Below are 20,529 nucleotides of genomic sequence, written 5' to 3' on the forward strand. Positions count from 1 at the left end.
GGACAAAGTCCATGATTGTATGTAAATCTAAAGGTGCTTTTGTCATGAAATTTCCATCACTTGTCGGTAACAACCCGTGCAAATCCATGCATGCATGCATACAAAGAAACCAAAACAAGTTCAGAAATTTAAGTTGTGTAATAATAAAATTGACTGACATAGGGAAAAAGTATTTAACACATTAAAGGGGAAGTGCAAAAGGGCATGGAAAGCCAAGACACCAACTGAAATCTATCAGTAATTGAAAAGCAATCTTGCCCTTTGTCAGTACAAATAAAAATTGGCTGGTTCAGTCTCCAACTGATGTGCTATAAAGGGTGTCATTATCAAGGGGTCGCACAAGAAACCTCATGATGGGTAAAGGAAAATGGCTCTCGACCTTTGCACCCTTATTGTTGTAAAACATACTGATGGCATTGGTTACTGTAGAATTTCTAAACTTCTGAATGTTCCAGTGAGCACTGTTGGGGGCATAATCCAGAAATGGAACATTTCACCATAAACTGGCCACAACCAGGTGCTTATTGTCAGATTTCTGACAGGAGTGAAAGTTGTCCAAGGACAGCTTCTGGAGAGCTTTAGAAATTTGGGTACAATTGTTTCAAAGAAAACAAGAAGTAATGCACTCAACCGCCATGGCCTGTATGCACGCTCACCATGCAAGACTCCATTGCTGAAGAAAAGGCATGTTGAAGCTTTGTACCAACAGTGACGTTTGGAGGTAGGAACATCATGGTGTGGGTTTTTTTTTCCTTCATACATTACTGGATAACTTCATATTAAGAGTGTATGGGGAAAAATATACCAAGACATTCTTCGTATATCTGCTATCTACCAGGATGATGGTGAAACAAAAACATGAGGGTGGACATTACAGCAAGAAAATAAAGCTGCTAGAATCACCTGACTTAAATCCAATAGAAAAAATACTTTCCTTGAGGGAAAGAAACGCAACCTACCACAGGACTACTGGCTGGGAAGCCAACAGTCTACTGTATTGCACAGTTTAAGCAAAAGACAAACACAATGAAAACAAATCTGCTGCTGAAGATAGAGCAGTGGGAGGATCCAGGAAGGGGCATTTATTCCAAAACATGATTTTCCTAGGAGAATCCCATAGTCATGTTTAAAGTTTAAGCTAACATTCAGAGTTTACAAGTTTTTATAGCCTTAGCTAAATGACAGCAGTTTTTCCAATGGTTTACAGCTTCAGTCTTGAACTATTGGCCCTCCATTCCCTTCACTTATACAAGTGTCTCACTCTCTAGTCCTGCAAAAAACATTTATTTAATCCCTTATCAGTGAGAGGCTAGGTTACCCATGGACGCTGTGTTCCCTGTAAAAGCAGAACACAACACTATGGAAAGTATAAGTATTGTAGCTCCTAATTGTGCGTTGCGTGCCATATAGTGAAGCACATGAAAAGCATGCTTCTTCACGGTCACTTAACGTGTTCGTTTTGCGGTTACGTGAGGCACTGCATGCATTGGTCTTTATTCTTACAGTAGAGAAGTCATTAATAACTTTTTGTGAATTGGGACATTTAAACTTGCTTTTTTTTTTTTATTCCAATCTAAATTTGGTAGGAGTCGGTGCATTGTTTTCCGACTCCAGGTACCCAAAATTTCCCTCCGACTCCACAGCCCTGGTACTCTATAATCTCTATCCATGCAATATTAAGGTTTTTTTTATTTTTTTTGGTAAAATATAAATGATGCACCAAGTAAATGGATACCTGTCTGTTTAAAATTGCGTACACCTGACAAACTACAGTACCTAAATATAGCCATAGGCGAAGCCTAAACCTTTCACAGGTTACCAGTTAAGTTGCACAGGAGGTCTAGTATCATTGTGCTCACGCCACATGAGTCATTGCAAATGTCAAAGTGAACACGGTTTTTACATTTGCATGGGGGGTGGTAGAGAAACTGCCATGTGGTTTTTATGGTTATGAATGTGAAATGCCCAACTTTAGCTTGGTTGTATAAATGTTGTTTTTTTTTTTTCTCCCCAAGATAAATTTAAAGGTGGACACAATGGAATGAACCAATCTAAAAGCTGTCTTGATCCAAAAGAATTACTGGAGTTGCTTCAGTCCCGGGATCATGAAAGGTAAGAATTGGGGGTTCTGTTTTCTGTCCTGAGAGAAATATTGCAGACTTTGAAGGGGGGGGGGGGGTTCTTTTATTTTTACTTCTCCTTTCTCCTCTCTAGCTGTTATGCTTTTCCATGAACAGGTACACAGATCAAAAATTTTAATCCATAACCTTAAAAACAGGAGCATTTCAATCTCTCACTTGTTACATGACAAAATTTTGACTAGTAGGGGATGAAGACTTCTGTGTAACTGGTGAAGCTGGATGGCAGCAATAGATGAATGGGTTGTGTGGGAGGGATTTTCTTGTGGGCTCTAAATATGGGCATTGTGTATTCTTGGTTTGTGAATCTGGTCTGCAGACCATAAGGTTCTGCAAGCATTTAATAAGCCTCTAGCAACTTGGTCCTTAATAGCTTCATGCCTGAACTATAGCTGAAAGACAGCTACAGCAGCGCAGGCTTACTTTGCTGGAAGGCCTTCCACGAACATCCAGATTGTAGAGCATGCTGTGCAGAAAACCTGTACCAGTGCAAATTATGGACCAAGTAAGTTTCAGGCTTGTGCATAGAGCATTTTTTCCTGTCTAATAATTCCATAGTTGGTTGAGCTGTGGTATGATCTGAGTACAAAGTGACTGGCAGTTTTTAAATATTTTTGTGACGCTTTATTTTTATTTTCAGAGAAGTAAAAGGATCTAATGGAAAAGTCATAAGTGACAAAGACCTTGAATTATTACTTGATAGAAGTGACCTCATGGGTGAGTTTTTAACCTTCTGGGAAATATAATGCAAACAAATATGCATGGAGTGTTTTGCTTGCCCATGATAATGAACACCAATAAAGGGCACGTGCCAGCCAACTAAACCCTGACTTTCTGCTACTTTCAGCGCAGAAATGTGCCTCTGTGAATATAGGCTTTATTCATCTGGTTTGACTGTAATTGCAACACACCAAATCTAAATTGTATATGCCCCCAGTGACTTGTAGCACTGTGCTTGGAATAATACATTTTAAAACAAATGGTTGAGCATTCCTGTACTTCAAAAATTCTGTATTATGGTCAACATTTTATTCCTTTCTTTTCTAGAACAAATGAAAAATAATGCACGCTGCAAAGAAAGTGAGAAGTTTATGGTTCTTGAAGACGAGGAGGAAATTACAGTCTGAGATGCCCAGACTAGTTCACTCTGCACTTCTTCTTTCTACTTGGTTTGCTTATAACTGTAGGTTAGAGCAATATACCTGCCTTGTCACAGTAGTTTAATTTAGACCTGAGAAGGTTCTTTTTAAAGTACCAGTGTCTTTCTAGAACTTTGCAATGCCATGCCCATCACTGCACTTTTACTTGACTTCAAGGTTATGTTAATGAACAGTCTTCCTGTGGAAGTATTTTTATGTTTTTGTTTTTATAATTGTTACAAAACCTGTTAATAAAGGACTTGACTCTTTATGTGAAAATGCATTCTAATTGCGCAAACTGGCCCAGAAGAACCTGGATTTATTAAATCTGGTACAGCTGCACACAGTAACAATTGGCTAACATCAGCTTGTTCAATTAAGCTTCGACTATAAGCCCAGGTTCACACTGAGCTGTGGGAATGAAGCTGTGCACGTTCAGCTGACTTCACGCCTGCATGGTAGTCCTGATTTCAGACATCTGTGCAGGTTTCTGCACAGATGTCTATGCAATTTCAGGCTGCAACTTAATTTAGTGCTAGTTCACAAACTCGGTTCCGTGTGCTTTTTCTGCACAAATTGCATGCCCAGTATTTTCCATGTATTCCAATGGCTCTAGTACACACCATGCAGTCAGTTTATGCACCAGAAGGTATGATGTGAACTCAAGCCATCGGAATACATGGAAAACACTGTGCATGCATTTTTAGTGCATAAGGCGCGCGGAACTTCGTCAGATGAACTGGCTCTTAGTACAGAAACTACTTGACATTGGTGCAGCAAGGACGGTGCCATCGCTGATTTGTCATCTTGATTTGGCCCTTGCCCCAGTGCAAATTCTCCATCCTACATTGCTGCTTCTTGCTACCTGCACCTTCCTCACTACAGTATTCTTGCCACTAGTAATGGTGTATATTTTTGAAACAAACTTGTACACTCGCCAGCCACTTTGTTACCAAGCAATTGAACAGGTGTACATAAATTGCTAATCTGCTTATCACATGGCAACTCAATGCATATAGTTTAAACTGAGCATCAGAATAGGGTGACTTTGAACATTGCATGGTTGTTGGTGCCAAAAGTGCTGGTCTGAGTATTTTTAAAATGCTGATCTACTGGAATTTCCTTCACAGCCATCTTTAGAGTTTACAGAGCATGGTCTGAAAAGGAAAAACTATCCAGGCAGTGGCAGTTGTGTGGGTGAAAATGCCTTGATGTCAGGAAAATGGGCAGACCGGTTCAAGATCGAAAGGCAACAGTAACTCAACAACTCATTATGACCAAGGCATGCAGAATGCCATCTCTAAACACACAACACATTGAACCTTTAAGCAGATGGCCACATCTGTCTGCTAAGAACAGGCTCACCAAAATTTGACAATAGATTGGGGGGGGGGGGGAATGTTGCCCAGTCTGAGGTCTTTCAGCTTTACACCAAATTCTGATCCCGCAATTAGAATGTCAAACATGAACAGATGAATCCATCCTGCCTTGTATCAATGGTTCAGGCTGATCATGTCCATCCCTTTAGGACTACGGTGTACTCCTCTTCTGATGGCTACTTCCAGCAGGAGAATGCATAATGTCACAAAGCTCACCTCATGGTCATGCTCAAGAAACCAATGGTTTCCAGTCATCAGATCCAAATCCAATAGAGCACTTTTGGGAGGTGGAACAGGAGATTCCAATCATGTATGTGCAGCTGCCAAATGTGCAGAAACTGTATGATAACATGCCAATATGGACCGGGTTGGAGCACAGAAAATGATTTAATACATTTTACACTAAACAACCTTATTTCCCTCAGTCTGGCTTTAGTATAATTTCAATAGTCATATCTTTTAAGTTGGCACTTTTAACCACTTGCTTACTGGGCACATATACCCCCTTCCTGCCCAGGTGAAATTTCAGCTTTTGGTACTGCGTCGCTTTAACTGACAATTGCGCGGTCGTGCGATGTGGCTCCAAAACAAAATGTACGTCTTTTTCCCCCCCTACAAATAGAGCTTTATTTTGGTGGTATTTGATCACCTCTGCGGTTTTTATTTTTTGCGCTATAAACAAAAAAATATTTTTTACTTGTTGCTATAATGGCCCAATTTTTAAGCGACTGGTTTGCGCAAAAGTTATACCGCCTACAAAATAGTTGACAGAATTATTTTATTTTCCTAGTAATGGCGGCGATCTGCATGTGTGTGTTGGTTTGGTTTTTTTTTTTATTGGGACTGCGACATTATGGCGGACACTTTTGACACATTTTTGGCACATTCACATTTATACTGCGATCAGTGCTCTAAATATGCACTAATTACTGTATAAATGTGGCTGGCATTGAAGGGGTTAACACTAGGGGGTGAGGGAGGGGTTAAATGTGTACCCTGCTTAGTGTTCTGTGTGTGGAGGGGGACTGACCGATCTGTGTGCTTATGTACAAGGGACACAGATCGGTCTCCTCTCTCCCTGACAGGACATGGATCTGTGTGTTTACACAGATCCATGTCTCTGTAACCGCAGGTGCCTAGCGGACATCGTGGCTGCCAGGCATGCGCATCGGCATCTCAGTGATGCGGCGGGCGTGCGTGCGTGCCCCCCAGTGGCCAGGAGGAGCGGAGGCCGTATAAAGACGGCTACTCAGAATTGGAGCCACCCTGCGGCCGTACAAACTTGTACGGCCGTCGGGAAGTGGTTAAGAAAGCTGCAAAGAAGGCAATTGATTTGCTATTCTGCATAATTGCTCTCCTGGATCAGTCACTTTTTTTTTTATATAAAATCTGTGGTTTATGACCACTTTAACCACGCCGGCCCCAGAAGAATCTACCCACTTCCTGACCAGGCCAGTGTTGCGTGGTTGTGTGACATTGTACCCAAACAACCCCCCCCCCACAAATAGAGCTGTCTTTGGGTATTTTATCACCTGCGGTTTTGTGCTATAAACTTACAAAAATACGTAACAATATATATTGGCCTAAACTACCTAAACTGAATACATTTTTATAATTTCTTTTGTTTAAGAGGGGGGGGGGGGGGAATTTGCAATAAGTGTCTAGATTGGTTTGTGCCAAAGTTATAGTGTCTACAAATCGGGGTGTGTGTAATAAAATTAGATGTATATTTATATTCTCTTACCTGACCCCTTTGAAAGTCTTGCGCCGGCTTCTCGGCTCATTCATTGGTTGGTTGAAAGTAGCGCAGCCATTGGCTCATATCCAATGACACGTGGGGTGCTAGGCCGGGTGATAGTGAGCAGCTGGATTGTGCCCGCAAGAACTTTCCACCTTCATGCGAGCTCTCTCGCATGGTAAGTTCTTGCAGCGGGGCGAAGCTGAGGCACCCCAGAAGACCAGGTTTGGGGCACTCTGTGCAAAATGAGCTGCACAGTGGAGATGAGTATAACATGTTTGTTATTTTAAAAAAAAATCACTTTAATGTGACACTAAATTATTATTTTTTTAATCTATAATACCAAATGTACCATGGAGATCTCTCGCTCTCTCATGAAGAACAGAGAGATGGAAGGTATATTCTAGTCTATAATCAAGGTTTTTTGGGGGTTTTTTGCGGCTCAGACTTCCTAAATTAGGGGTGGGTACCTTCATTCTGCATGCCTCCGTGTGACCAGAAAGAGGGGTGAGGGTGCATCAGTGCCAGATTGAGAGTATAGCACAATAAATATGCCTGAAAACAATGGTTAAGAGACTTATTGATTGAAAAATAAAAGGATCCATTTGGGATTATAGAAGATGTGTGCAGGGGGATGGGAGCAGAGTGATTTGTGCAGAGGTCAGAACCCAGGAGGAGGGGTGGAAATAAGATGTTGCACACTGCATAGTACACTCCTGACCCCCCCCCCCCTCCTTTCTATGTAGCTCAATCCTGACCCCTCCACTATGTACGTAGGGAATAAGAAAGAATAGATACAGTCCTACAGATACAACCAGCCTTTTGAGAGAAACCATACTGCTGATGCAGCCCCTGATGAATTTGAGTTTGACACCCCCTGCTTTTTACATCATACACAGATGGATTTTTTTTTTTTTAACCATTGTGGGTTTAGTAACACTTTAAATAAACCCGTCAACATATACGGGGGCTGCCACTGCCAACATTTCCAAAGAAAAACTATTTTATAAAGGGATTTTGGATATTTCACTGACCCCTCACACTCTGACCTGTGCTTTAGGCAATTGACAGAATATATATATATATATATATATAAGCTTAAACGCTCTATTCACTAGATTTCAGACTGGATCAATATTTCTCCCCCCTCCTTTCTTTTGTACAGCATTTTGGAGATATACGACCCAGAAACAAGTATGGTAGAGATTTTTATTTTTGCCTTTTCACTTTATTCTGCCTGGTCATACACTTGTCTCTTTATAAAATGTACCCATTTCATAGAATGATCACCATCTTATTTTTAAAAGCAAAACTGTAAATTAACCACCGCCTTATAGACAAGGAACGGCCTTGTAGATGTATTTTAACTCTGGGAAGACGTCCTCCAAAAATCGTGCTCCCAGAGGACCCGGCGCATCACTGCTCGCGGTAAATAGCCGCTAATATCGGCTGTTTACCAAGTGATTGCTCTGCCCAATGATGGAGCGATCACATGTAAACAAATGGGCGTCATTTGATGACGCCGGTTCTTCCCTCTCTCTATACCTATCGGTACAGAGAGAGGAGAGTGCGGGTGTCGGCAGCGCTGTGGGCTGGATCTGTGACTATTGGAGTCACAGATCCAGCCATACCCTGCACAATTTTCAGATATTGGCACCACAGCTTGTGGACGCTATAACTTTCACAAAGACCAAATAAGACCAATTTGTACTTATTTTTACCAAAGATATGTAGCAGTATACGTTTTGGCCAAAATTTATAAAGAAAAATTACTTATTTGCTAAATTTTATAACGAACAAAAATTCATTTATTTTTTTTTTACTGAATTTTCAGTATTTTATAGCGCAAAAAATAAAAAACCCAACGGTGATTAAATACCACCAAAAGAAAAGCTCTATATGGGAAAGAAAAAGACAAAAAATTCATTTGGTTCGTTGTATGACTGAGTAATTGTCATTCAAAATGTGAGCACCGAAAGCTGAAAATTGGTCTGGTTATTAAGGGGGTTTAAGTGGTTAATAGTGAAACATCTTTGTCTGCTGCCATGGCTATTTATAAAAAAAATAAAACACACACAGTTTTGTGTCAGATTCTCTGTATTGAGTATTACAATCAAGATTTAAAAAAAAAAACAAACACACATCGAAATGTTTGGGTTGAATTTTCTATATATTTAAAAAAAAAAAATCCACAGGTTTCCTCTCTAGAATCATTTTCTGCAAACAATCGTGCTTGGGTAAACAGAAGCCTTCACGCAGGAATAAAATGGTAGGAAATGTCATTTTGTGCATAGCAGAAATTGCTAAGTTTTACTTTGGAAAAACTGTCACTACGTCGTATCCTTCAGGCGGTGTCATACGCTCCCGTGCATGCTTTTCACAGTACATCTTTTCCTCTACAAAAAAGTGCCCCTTCTGTTTGAGATTTGTTCCACAGTCAGTGCACACGTAGCATTCAGGGTGACGAGGCTTGTCACGGATCTTCACGAAGGCTCCCCTATTAAAGGCAAAGTCATAGTCATTTATAAAGTTCAGGCGTTTCAGTTGCATACATTTTTTTTTTTTTTTTTTTTTAAACCCCTTTAGGTTTAGCTTCACACCTATGTGTTACTGTCTGATAGTTTCAATGGTGTTCAATAGTGCCCAAATGCATAACACAACAAACCTGTGTTGCAATAGACTACCAAGAGTTTTTGTGTACTGTCAGGAAAGTTAGGTAGGTTCTGGTTCTCAGGCAGCCCATTCAAACTTCATGCACCACGAAAAAAAAAAATGTTTCCCACTAATCATTTTATTCCGACAGCGCCCCACTGTCCTAATGCACTGATCAATTGGGGAAAAACCCCATCAGGCTGTTTGGTACAACCAGCCTACCCATTACATGTATCGAAATTCAGCCAGTCCTTGCTGAACTGGAGGAATCCATGTATGGCTGCCTTTACCCTGTATGCATGCTATAAAAAGCTTGCAAAGCAAAATAAAGATGGACTATTTCCTCTTTTACCCCCTTTCCTTTCAAAGAAAAATTACTACTTACACAATGCCTAATCCACAATGATCACAGATTGGCAATTTTTGCCCACCGCCAACAGAGGCTGCCACTTTTGAGGTGGGGGCTCTCACACTGCGGAACCCAGAAGGCTTCTCACCTGCATAAAAGCAAAAGGTCATGCATGTGTTATATTCATATATATTACTATAGCAGAAACATTCCTACTTTCAAGTAAAAGAAAACAAAAAACAATTCACATGAATCGTTCTGTGACTGTATGGTGGGAAAAAGCATCCATAAGGCAAGCAGTGCCACAAGTGCAGCATCTCTCACCACTTCCTCTAATCACAATTGAAGGCCATCACTAAATGGTCTTTTACAATAGCCAAGAATTACTGCCATACAACACAGGACAGATCCGGCCATCCAGAGAGAACATGCAAAGGAAGGTGAGAACAGAGTGTGATAAGCAGCTCTCATACTAATGTGATATGTGTTGACTAAGCTGTCAGCCATGAACTACCTGGGTCTAAACCATCAGCTGAACCTGGTAATGAATGTTCCGTGCCTTGAAAGTCTGGATGGAATGACATAATTTCTCATAAGAAAATATATACTTAAGGATGCAGTCATTATGTTGCCTAAACCAAGCTATATTTTTTTCGAGAGAGATAAAATTGAATATATATATATATATATATATATATATATATATATATATATATATATATATATATATATATATATATATATATATATATATATATATATATATATATATATATATATATATATATATATATATATATTCAAAAGGATTTCCGTTTCGGGCTCGCATGATTACGCCCTTCCTCAGATCAGAGCACATCTCAATCATGAGAATTATTTTTTTTGTTTCAAATAAATCACATATATGGAATCAATTTTGTGATTATATTTCTTCATGGGTGGATCTTTATTTTTTAAAAACACACATACAGAAATGGTTAATCAAACAGACAGACATTCATCTCACTATTCCATCTGGAACCATTACATTGTTAATCTCTCAAGTAAAGTATAGACATATCATAATTCCAAGTATCCAAAAGATAATATAAATCTTTTTATATCATCTTTGGATAATATGAGATGTCGGAGCTTCCTCATAAAGCCAAGGCCGACACTCCCGGCCTCTTTCTTGCTGGTGAGTGCTCCCATAGAAAGACGCTTTTTTTTATGGGGGCAATTGTGCGGGCTTCACTCCCGAGCTGCGCTGCCTGTGTCTATAGAAGTGTGGGGCAGGACATAGCTCTGCCCCACACTTCCTCATCACTGGCTTTGGTTAACAGTCAATAGCTCCCGCTGTCTCAGCAGTACCAGTGAGGGGAGTAAGAGAGCTGCAAACAAGCACATCGCTGGATCGAGTGAGGGCACTGGGGGGGGGGGGGGGGGGGGGGGGAAGATTGATGCGAGTGGGATACCGATGCCCAAACATTTTTTTTTACCCTTATGCAAGGAATGCATTAAGGTAAAAAAAAAAAGGTTTACGCTTTATAGCCACTTTAAGACTTGTTTATAACAGCAGTTTAACGGCTTAAGACCCGGACCATTATGCAGGTAAAGGACCTGGCCCCTTTTTGCGATTCGGCACTGCGTCGTTTTAACTGACAATTGCGCAGTCGTGCGACATGGCTCACAAACAAAATTGGCGTCCTTTTTTTCCCCACAAATAGAGCTTTCTTTTGGTGGCATTTGATCACCTCTGCGTTTTTCATTTTTTGCGCTATAAATAAAAAATAGAGCGACAATTAAAAAAAAAAAACACAATGCAATATTTTTTACTTTTTGCTATAATAAATATCCCCAAAAAATATATAAAAAACGTTTTTTCCCCCCCTCAGTTTAGGCCAATACGTATTCTACATATTTTTGGTAAAAAAAAAAAAAATCAAAAAAAAAATCACGATAAGCGTTTATTGGTTTGCGCAAAAGTTAAAGCGTTTACGAAATAGGGGATAGTTTTATGGCATTTTAATATTTTTTTTTTTTTACTAGTAATGGCGGCGATCATCGATTTTCTTCCGTGACTGCGACATTATGGCGGACACATCGGACACATTTTTGGGACCATTGTCATTTTCACAGTGAAAAGTGCTATAAAAATGCACTGAGTACTGTGAAAAAGACAATGGCAGTGAAGGGGTTAACCAATAGGGTGCGCTAAAGGGGTTAAGTGGGTGTCCTATTGTGTGTTTCTTACTGTAGGGGGTGTGGCTGGACGTGTGAACTCACTGATCGTCGTTCCCTATGACAGGGAACAGACGATCACTGACAAGCCACAGAGTGTTTGTTTACACTCACCTCTCCCCGTTCTTCAGCTCCTGTGACCCGATCGCGGGACACCGGCGGCGATCGGGTCAGTGGGCATTGTCACCGGGCTTCGGACCGGGTGGGTTCTTAAAGGGGACGTACATGTACGCCCTTGTGCGCTGTCATTAAGTGGTAATAAAGTCATTTTTGTTTTTAAATCAGATAGAAATAACAAAACTCGCATGCATTTGAAGTTGTCCTTAAAATTTTCTCCTCAAAGCTTTCTTTTTCAATTATCCTCTGGCCATGCCAATATTTTTCTGGTCTCTCTGTGTTGCCAGGACTAATGGAGTCTTGTGCAAGTCCTCAAACATGCGCATTTCTGCTCTGTACTGCGATTTTACATGCAGCCTCTCAGAGCGCCGAATACACAGCCAGCACAAGAGGGACATAGAGCTAAAACCACTCCTCACAGTGGTGATGGTCAGTGGCGATGTGTGTGGCACTCTGAACGGCTGCATGTAGAGTTGCAGTACAGAGCAAGAACACGCACATTGCGGAGACACCCACAAGACTCCTTAGGTCCTGGCAGCACAGAGAGAATGGGAATATAGCAGCCAGGAAACACCCGAAAAAGAAAGCCATGAGGAGGCAATTTAAATATACGCAAGTTATTGTATTTTTTAGCAGTTTAAAAAAAGTTATTTCGAATTCTTGAAACTTCCAACACAAGGGGCTCTTCTAAAATGTTCAGTATTGTTTGGATGCTTTTATGTAATTTTCAACATTATAAATGACAGAATATCAATTAATGATAACTTTGGCCCTTCTATCGTTCTAAATAAAAGCAGACTTCAAACATTGATCCCTGTAGGACAGATCTCTTGAAAAAGAAGACAACTACCCGAGTAAATACCACTTTCACATGGTAGGCATGTTAATGAATACCTCACCCACTGGGTTTTAAGCATCAAATACCTTCTGATGACTCCAACCATCCTGTGTAGTATCCTGGGGCTACCATCATCTCATCAGCACATAGGTGGAATTTTTGATTGGAGTCTAAGGTACCAACTACGCTAAAAACCTTGGGTCACATGTTGAGTAGAGCTACCTTCTGCGTGTCCATGCAATGTAGCAATGGACTTCACCAAGTAGTCATTCGTGCTTTTGTAGAGACATATTCCCCACCTTGACTTTTCATTAAATGCTGAATCCCAACATTGATATTTTGTTATAGATAGATGCTGGTGGTTTCAATTACTAGAAATCTAAGCTTTGTCTCCTCCTTTTGTTGTAGGTAGGGGCAAGGCAGCCATGTATAACAGCCATGCTAGGGGCAGGAGCTGGGAACCAACTTTTACAGAAATCTCTTTACCAAAGAGACACATTTCATTTGAGGGACAATTAAGCCACATCTATCTCTATATACACACACTATCTATCTATCTATCTATCTATCTATCTATCTATCTATCTATATATATATTACACACACACATCCAGAAGGGATATCAGGGTACTGTACATTCAGGTTACAAATAAATGGGACTATAAACTCACAGCTATCTATTTTGGAAAGCCATCTTCCCAAAATGTTCTATAATTAAGGTTTATTACTTGCCTTTCTCATCGCTCTCCAATATGTCCTGCAGTACTAGGAAGGAGACAGACTGTCTTGGGGGTTCATTTGATTCCTGGTTCTCCTGCAGCATCTTGTATACCTCGGAGTCCGTGTCAATTTGCCGTGCTTGTGGAGGAGGAGGAGGCGGAAGAGGCCGTTCTACACTGAATTAAATAATAGGAAAACACATATTTCATACCACTTGACAAAAGTACATGACAGGATTGTAGCATGAATACATGCTACAATCTAAAATATACTTATCAACACAACAAAAAGGAGAGAGATAATGTCTAAACTGTTTTTTAATTTGTATTACTGAATGGAAACCAGTGATTTGCCTATGCAGGGCAAAGCCATGGGTTTACTTTACAGTCCAATGAACCTCTGAATTCATTCCAGGTGCATCAAAACAAAAAAAGACGTTAAATGTCTTGCAGTTCTCATTCTAAAGAAGTCACAGCTTGAAACGAAAAGCCTGTCCCTGCCAGCAGCGGAAGATTTGCACTCTATAGGAAGTAGTTCTTTGGAGAGCTCTGGCTTTTGTGCTTGTCAGACCGTAACAATCAACAGGGAGCATGAGCTTTGCCGATTGCAGAGTTCTAGGTCTGAATCAACAGGGGGCATGAGCTTTGCCGATTGCAGAGTTCTAGGTCTGAATCAACAGGGGGCATGGGAACATTTTCCAATAAGGCAACTACATTCATACAGAGAGCAAAGGCCCCACTTTGCAGCCGCTGGCAGAAAAGTATTTTCTACTCATGCTGTGGCTGCTTTCGACTAAAGACAAACTGAAAGACATTGAAAACTCCAGAATGTATTTTAATGGTTTAAACTGGGTGTTCATTTGGGCTTTAAAGCAAACCTCTGCACAGTTCTGCTCACCACCAGCAGCAGGGAGAAATCTTGTGTAAACTCCAAGTTGAGCTTACACAGGGCACCCCCATATGATACATTGGTGTCTGAGCCAATTTGTAAAATGCTAAATGGGTACAGAAGAAGTGAACTCTTAAGTATAACTTTTGCAATATACCAAAAAACGAATCTCTCTACCGCATTACCCAAGAATGTATTTTTTATTTTTTTTGGATATTAGAGATTTAAAAAAAAAAATTGGTTCGTTTTTTTGGTAATGTACAAAATAAATAATAAAAGTTACTGCACACTGATGCTTTAAGAATTTAACAACCAAACATTTATAGCTTTTCTGAATACACAAACTGTAGAGGGCCAATGACTGCTTGTCTATACAGAAAACCATTTCTATTGAGGTCATGTTACTGGCTAAACTCCAATAGCTTTGCTTTTTCATGCACTTTTCTTCTGGGAAGAATTCAAATCCTATAAAACTAACGGACAAATGAAAATTTGACTTTATATTCATTATCCAACCTATGAAATGAAGAAAAGTAAATCATACCAAATTGAAAGTGGTGAAATTATTATGTCATGCATTTTATTGTATTCAGTTCTGACAGCATATGGGGCTAAAAAATAGGAGACAACAGCCCTACAATCAAAGATCAATGGTGCTACAGGATATGAGAACTGGGCATATTGGGGGGGGGAAAAACACACACACACACACACGATGTAGATAGATAATGTTTAAGGAGAGAAAGGGAAGCCATTCTTGCTTTTAAAAAGGGTAGGCTATCCCCATTTTGATTTATGCCTTAGTAAGTCAATGTTCCAGAACTGGCATAAAGGATGGGAGTTTAGACTTTACAGGATTTCACTGGCTGCATGTTTTTTTTCCCCAAGTCACCAACTCCGTAGGCAGTGAAGCCAGGATAGGGATGACGGCCCTGGAGCCGGGAACCTTTAAAAGAAAGGCTCTCTTTAGTGTTACCAAAAACAGGAGTTAGAAGATGTATAACCAATAGTTGGAACTTATTCACAGTTTGTATTGGAATACTAAACAAGCCAAATCTGAGTATCTCCTTCTGGAAACCATGGATAACCTTATAGTCTGTTTATGCATCAGGAAACATGGGAGGTTTGACATCACTTCCTGTCCTGGAGACACAACAGGAAATAAGTGGAAATCCCCTCTTAGACATTTGTCTCCAGAAGAAATAATACCAAGCAGAATGTCAGGAGAAATCCTACAATGAGAACTAACATTTTGGTATTTCCATCACTTTTTGCCCCGGTAATGACCACCAAGATGAGAAAAAAAAAAAAGTGAATCCTCCCACTGAAGTTACAGAAAACAAAGACCCGTAATGGGTTAGAACTCTTTCCTATTCCATACAAAAACAGAAAAAAGTTTTGGCTAGAGATGCAATTTAAAAGCTGAACTCCGGGAGGGTTTCTCTACACTGCAAGATCAGTCCCCTGAAGCCAATCATCTTTGTTGCCCAACCAGTCACAGCCCTCTAACGTCACCTCGTACAATGTATCACCAGCAGTTCTGCATTGCATGTGAGGACACAGAGGGCCCACCCAAAACCTAGGACATTGGGAAGAAGGGGAGAGTAATGGCTACCAAGAAATAATGTAAGTATATTACCTAGTTCCTTATCCTCTAGGGCAGGGGTCTCCAAACTGTGGCCATTAGCTTCCTTTTATCCAGCCCTTGGAGCACAATGATGGGGCACCACTCCTTCCCCTTACACCATCTATGTGGGATTACTACTCATACCAACAATAAAGCACCATTCCACCCAATGATTGGGCATTGTTTAGTCCAACTGATGCCGGTGCACTGCCAGGAAATGAGATTTGCCATCGGATGAGATGGTCCGCCTCCATCACATCCTATTGGCTCACTCCTGTCACGTGACATATTTAAACGTCAAGTATCGACACGAACATCAGTCTCAGCTAGGCTATCATAGGGAGAGGATCTCCTCTCCCTGTGATAGCTGAAGCTGCACGGAGCTGGTGCACGGAGCTCACATGGCCTCTGTGGCCCGATTCCGAGAGCGGAATCGGGCCACAGAAGCTCATACATTTACTAGGCTAATAAATGTTCTCCTTTATTACAATGTCAGGCTAATAAATGTTCTTCTTCATTACAATGTCACTTCGGGATCTACAGCGATATCGGGATCCCTCTGCCCGATAGCGCTGTCATGCCTCCCCGCGAGCGCGATAGATCCACAGCGCTATCGGGATCCCAATGTCCGATAGCGCTGTCAGCATGCCTCCCGCCAGCGCTAACTACACCCCACGCCCGCAGCTCTACTCCCCGTCCCCCGTTAAGGCTCAGGGAACGGGGAACAGAAAGTAGAGCATCGGGTGCAGGTAAAGTAGTAGTGCGCAGGCACAGCTCCGTGCACCAGCTCCGTGCAGCTTCAGCTATCACAGGGAGAGGAGATCCTCTCCCTATGATAGCCTAGCTGAGACTGATGTTCGCGTCGATACTTGACGTTTAAATATGTCACGTGACAGGAGTGAGCCAATAGGATGTGATGGAGGCGGACCATCTCATCCGATGGCAAATCTCATTTCTTGGCAATGCACCGGGGCAATTTCTGCTTCTGCTGGCCACAGTCCAGCCCCCTAAAGCCTGAAGTAAACTGGTCCTTTGTTTAGAAAGTTTGGAGACCCCTGCTCTAGGGAAAATTAGCTGTAAACCCTTGCAGAGCAGAAAAGGACCCACAGCAAGGGTAAAGTTTATTTATTCTCCGGGAGTTTAGCTTTAAGAAAAATACGTTTGAAGAACGTTCTGTAACTTTGTACACATAGAAGATAAATCTCAACTCGGCCAAATGAAAAAAAAATAAAATAAAAAAAGTCAAGCAAACAGGCCATGTAAAAATTGTACAAGCCTTACAAATATATAGTATACAGCCAGCCATAATACACAATTCACACACTGGAAAATGCCAATAGTATTACTGTGACTGATGCATTATATAGCGACGGTGAATGGCAGTATATAAGCAGCATTATCTGCGCATGGTGGGTGCAATGAGAACACAAGCACAATACATGAAGGTGAGCAGCATGCAGTTACACTCCAGTAAGCATGCACTGTGCCGGGGATGTGTGCACACAGGCAATGTTACCTGGAATAAGTTGGGTTAATGGAAGAGATCTGGCCCTGCAAAGTGTCCAAAATGTTTTCTTGGGAATAGAGCTGTAATGGGGAGTTAAACTGGTTGTGCATGACTTTTAGTCCAGGAATATCCACCTCCACTGGGCTGTTGGGACAGATCTGTGCAGCTTGTTTTAACTCTTCAGGGCCCACTCGCACTTGAGTCGGGATTGAAGAGGTGCTGTGCCGCCTTTGCAAGGAGCCAGGGGCGGTACAAGACTGAAGAGGGTAATACACAGAAGCCATGGGAGCCTTAAACATCACAGAGGGAGAGAAGGGACTAAAGCCCGGTTACAGGTCCAAGGCAAACATATTACAAGATCAGAAACAAAAGAAGAAGAAAAAAAAAAAAGAGAGAAAAAAAAAATATTAATAATTTCTGTTGCATTTGGCAATTGTATTAAACTACATTGACAACCTTGCAACATTAAGTATAAAAAAACTTCAAATTTAGCCTTTATGTTTTTATTTAAAAAAAATGATATTTTAACAGTAAAGGCTCATAAAACTATATAGTGGTTTTACATCTGTGCCACCTTAGAGAAATCTAATAATGCATTCATCGTTAAAAAGGAATATGGATTACTTCTATATACAGTAACTATGTTAATATACAGGTTGGAATTTGGTAGCATCAGATGAAGAATGTTATGACATTGTGGAGCATAAGGCTCTCTGCTGATGGCACTATGAGCAGACGTATTAATAGGAAAGCACCTGATGGAGCCTGATGGTGATTTTAGTGGTTGGTAAGTCATGCTGAAAGCACGTTGAAATTTGACAGGTCTCTGGTAAATGAAAAAACATATTGTTAGTTTTTTCATCAGTCGATCTGTAGAAGGCATGTGGATGGAGAGAAAACATATGGTCAGAACAAGAAAGAACCAATAACATGTTTTACGGATCATTCAGGATACCACACTTACAGAAAAATACCCTACGCAGTCACTAGCGTACAAGAGCATCATCCTTCGAGATTAAAGTGGTTGTAAAGTCAGAAGGTTTTTATCCTAAAGCATTCTATGCATTCAGATAAAAAGATTCTTTGTGCAGCAGCCCCCCTAATACTTACCTGAGGTCCCTCTGTGTCCACGAGTGTCTCAGCCGTCCGAGATTCTCCCTCCCGATTGGCTGAGACACAGCAGCAGCACCATTGGCTGCCACTGCTGTCAAAGTCAACTAGCCTATCAGGGGATAGAAAGGGCGGGGCTGGGTCGGGGCACCGTGTCTGAATGGACACAGGGAGCCCCCATAGCAAGCGGCTTGCTGTGGGGGGGTACTGAACAGGAGGGAGGGGCCAGGATCACAGAAGAGGGACCCGAGAAGAGGAGGATCGGGGCTGCTCTGTGCAAAACCAACGGCACAGAGCAGGCAAGTATAACATGTTTATTATCTTAGATTGTAAGCCGATTCCTACTGTATTAAAGTGTATTGTATTTGTACGGTCTACCCTCAAATTGTAAAGTGCTGCGTAAACTGTTGGCGCCATATAAATCCTGTATAATAATAATTATTTTTATATAAAAAAAAAAAAAAAAAAAACACAAGACTTTACTGTCACTTCAAAGCTGTATTCAGTCAGAACCATTGGGAGTAGAAATCATGGAGTTGCCAAAGCTGCCTGAGAGTGCTAGCTTTGGATCCATCAGCCATTTCCAAGCTTCATTCACAGATGGGGACTAAAGACACACACACACACACACACACACACACAATTGTACCATCTCTTTTAGATCTACCAAGTGGTATGCAGTGCAAAGGCCTGTCTGACTTAATATAAATTAGTTAGTTGGGTAGGTCCCCAAATTACAAAATGTTGGTATATCTAAACCTGATTGTACAAAAATGGTATAGTCTGATTGTAATGTGCAAGATGAGCCCAAGTACTGACAGAATAATAAGACATTTGGATTTTTCCCAACACCTCTGCCCACAATAGGGTCTGCAGTAATGATCAGACTGCATCTCCTGTGACCTCAGTGTATGCATGATGCCAGCTCTGCTTGGCCTACAGATGGGGAAAGGTGGCAAGGCACTACCCAGTTCTGGGATTTTTTTTTAAGCCTGGCTGGTTTATTTGGTTATGTGTAATCTGTAATATAGGCCATACCCTCTATACCCCCGAGAAAGGATTTTCTGAAATGTGTTGGTCTGCCTGCACAGTGGCGGCAATTGACGGGGCACAGTGGCTGCGCTTGGCGGGGCACAGTGGCTGCGCTTGGCGGGGCACAGTGGCTGCGCTTGGCGGGGCACAGTGGCTGCGCTTGGCGGGGCACAGTGGCTGCGCTTGGCGGGGCACAGTGGCTGCGCTTGGCGGGGCACAGTGGCTGCGCTTGGCAGGGCACAGTGGCTGCGCTTGGCGGTTTGTTTGTTTTTTCCAGTTTGTTTGCGCCCCCCCAAAAAATGTTGTGCACCAGCCGCCACTGCTTTACACACATATGAACTTTAATGGCATCCCAGTCTTCGTCCGCAAGGTTCAATATTGAGTTGGCCCACCCTTTGCAGCTATAACAGCTTCAACTCCTCTGGGAAGGCTGTCCACAAGGTTTAGCAGTGTCTGTGGGAATGTTTGACCATTCTTCCAGAAGTTCATTTGTGAGGTCAGGAAGGCCTGGCTCAGTCTCTGCTCTAATTCATCCCAAAGGTGTTCCATCATGTTGAGGCCAGTCAAGTTCCTGCACCCCAAACTCGCTCATACATGTCTTTATGGGCCTGCTTTGTGCACGGGTCCAAATAATTTGGTGGAAGGGGGATTATGGTGTGGGGTTGTTTTTCAGGGGTTGGGCTTGGCCCCTTAGTTCCAGTGAAAGAAACTCTTAAGGCGTCAGCAAAGACATTTTGGACAATTTTATGCTCCCAACTTTGTGGGAACAGTTTGGAGATGGCCCCTTCCTGTTCCAACATGACTACGCACCAGTGTACAAAGCAAGGTCCATAAAGACATAGTTTGAGGTGGAGGAACTTCACTGGCCTGCACAGAGTCCTGACCTTAAACCCGATTGAACACTTTTGGGATGAAATAGAGCGTCCAACATCTGTGCCTGATCTTACAAATGCTCTTCTGGAAGAATGGTCAAACATTCCCATAGACACTCCTAAACCTTGTGAACAGCCTCCCCAGAAGAGTTAAAGCTGTTATAGCTGCAAAGGGTTAGCCAACTCGATATTGAACTGTACAG

General features: G+C 41.5%; 2 protein-coding genes across 4 annotated transcripts in view; one reads left to right on the plus strand and one right to left on the minus strand.

Annotated features, from left to right (window-relative positions):
* Positions 1 to 3,556, plus strand: part of HELLS (helicase, lymphoid specific) — a 42,456-nt gene extending 38,900 nt beyond the window's left edge. The window contains exons 20-22 of the mRNA XM_040362201.1: positions 2,016 to 2,112; positions 2,779 to 2,855; positions 3,186 to 3,556. Of these exons, the coding sequence (XP_040218135.1) occupies positions 2,016 to 2,112; positions 2,779 to 2,855; positions 3,186 to 3,265 (254 nt within the window). The 3' untranslated portion in view covers positions 3,266 to 3,556. The remainder of the gene's footprint in view (positions 1 to 2,015; positions 2,113 to 2,778; positions 2,856 to 3,185) is intronic.
* A 4,917-nt stretch (positions 3,557 to 8,473) lies between these two features.
* The window catches only part of PDLIM1 (PDZ and LIM domain 1), a 55,808-nt gene continuing 43,752 nt past the window's right edge, over positions 8,474 to 20,529 (minus strand). The window contains exons 2-7 of one of the 3 annotated variants that reach the window (XM_040362204.1): positions 18,068 to 18,138; positions 17,322 to 17,630; positions 13,303 to 13,466; positions 9,910 to 9,963; positions 9,432 to 9,543; positions 8,474 to 8,891 (exon numbers count right to left, since the gene is read on the minus strand). In XM_040362204.1, the coding sequence (XP_040218138.1) occupies positions 8,705 to 8,891; positions 9,432 to 9,543; positions 9,910 to 9,963; positions 13,303 to 13,466; positions 17,322 to 17,630; positions 18,068 to 18,108 (867 nt within the window). In that variant the 5' untranslated portion in view covers positions 18,109 to 18,138 and the 3' untranslated portion in view covers positions 8,474 to 8,704. The remainder of the gene's footprint in view (positions 8,892 to 9,431; positions 9,544 to 9,909; positions 9,964 to 13,302; positions 13,467 to 17,321; positions 17,631 to 18,067; positions 18,139 to 20,529) is intronic. The other 2 variants (XM_040362202.1, XM_040362203.1) reach the window with 2 other exon arrangements.

Source organism: Rana temporaria, chromosome 8 (assembly GCF_905171775.1).
Source record: "Rana temporaria chromosome 8, aRanTem1.1, whole genome shotgun sequence".
Classification (NCBI taxonomy): domain Eukaryota; kingdom Metazoa; phylum Chordata; class Amphibia; order Anura; family Ranidae; genus Rana; species Rana temporaria.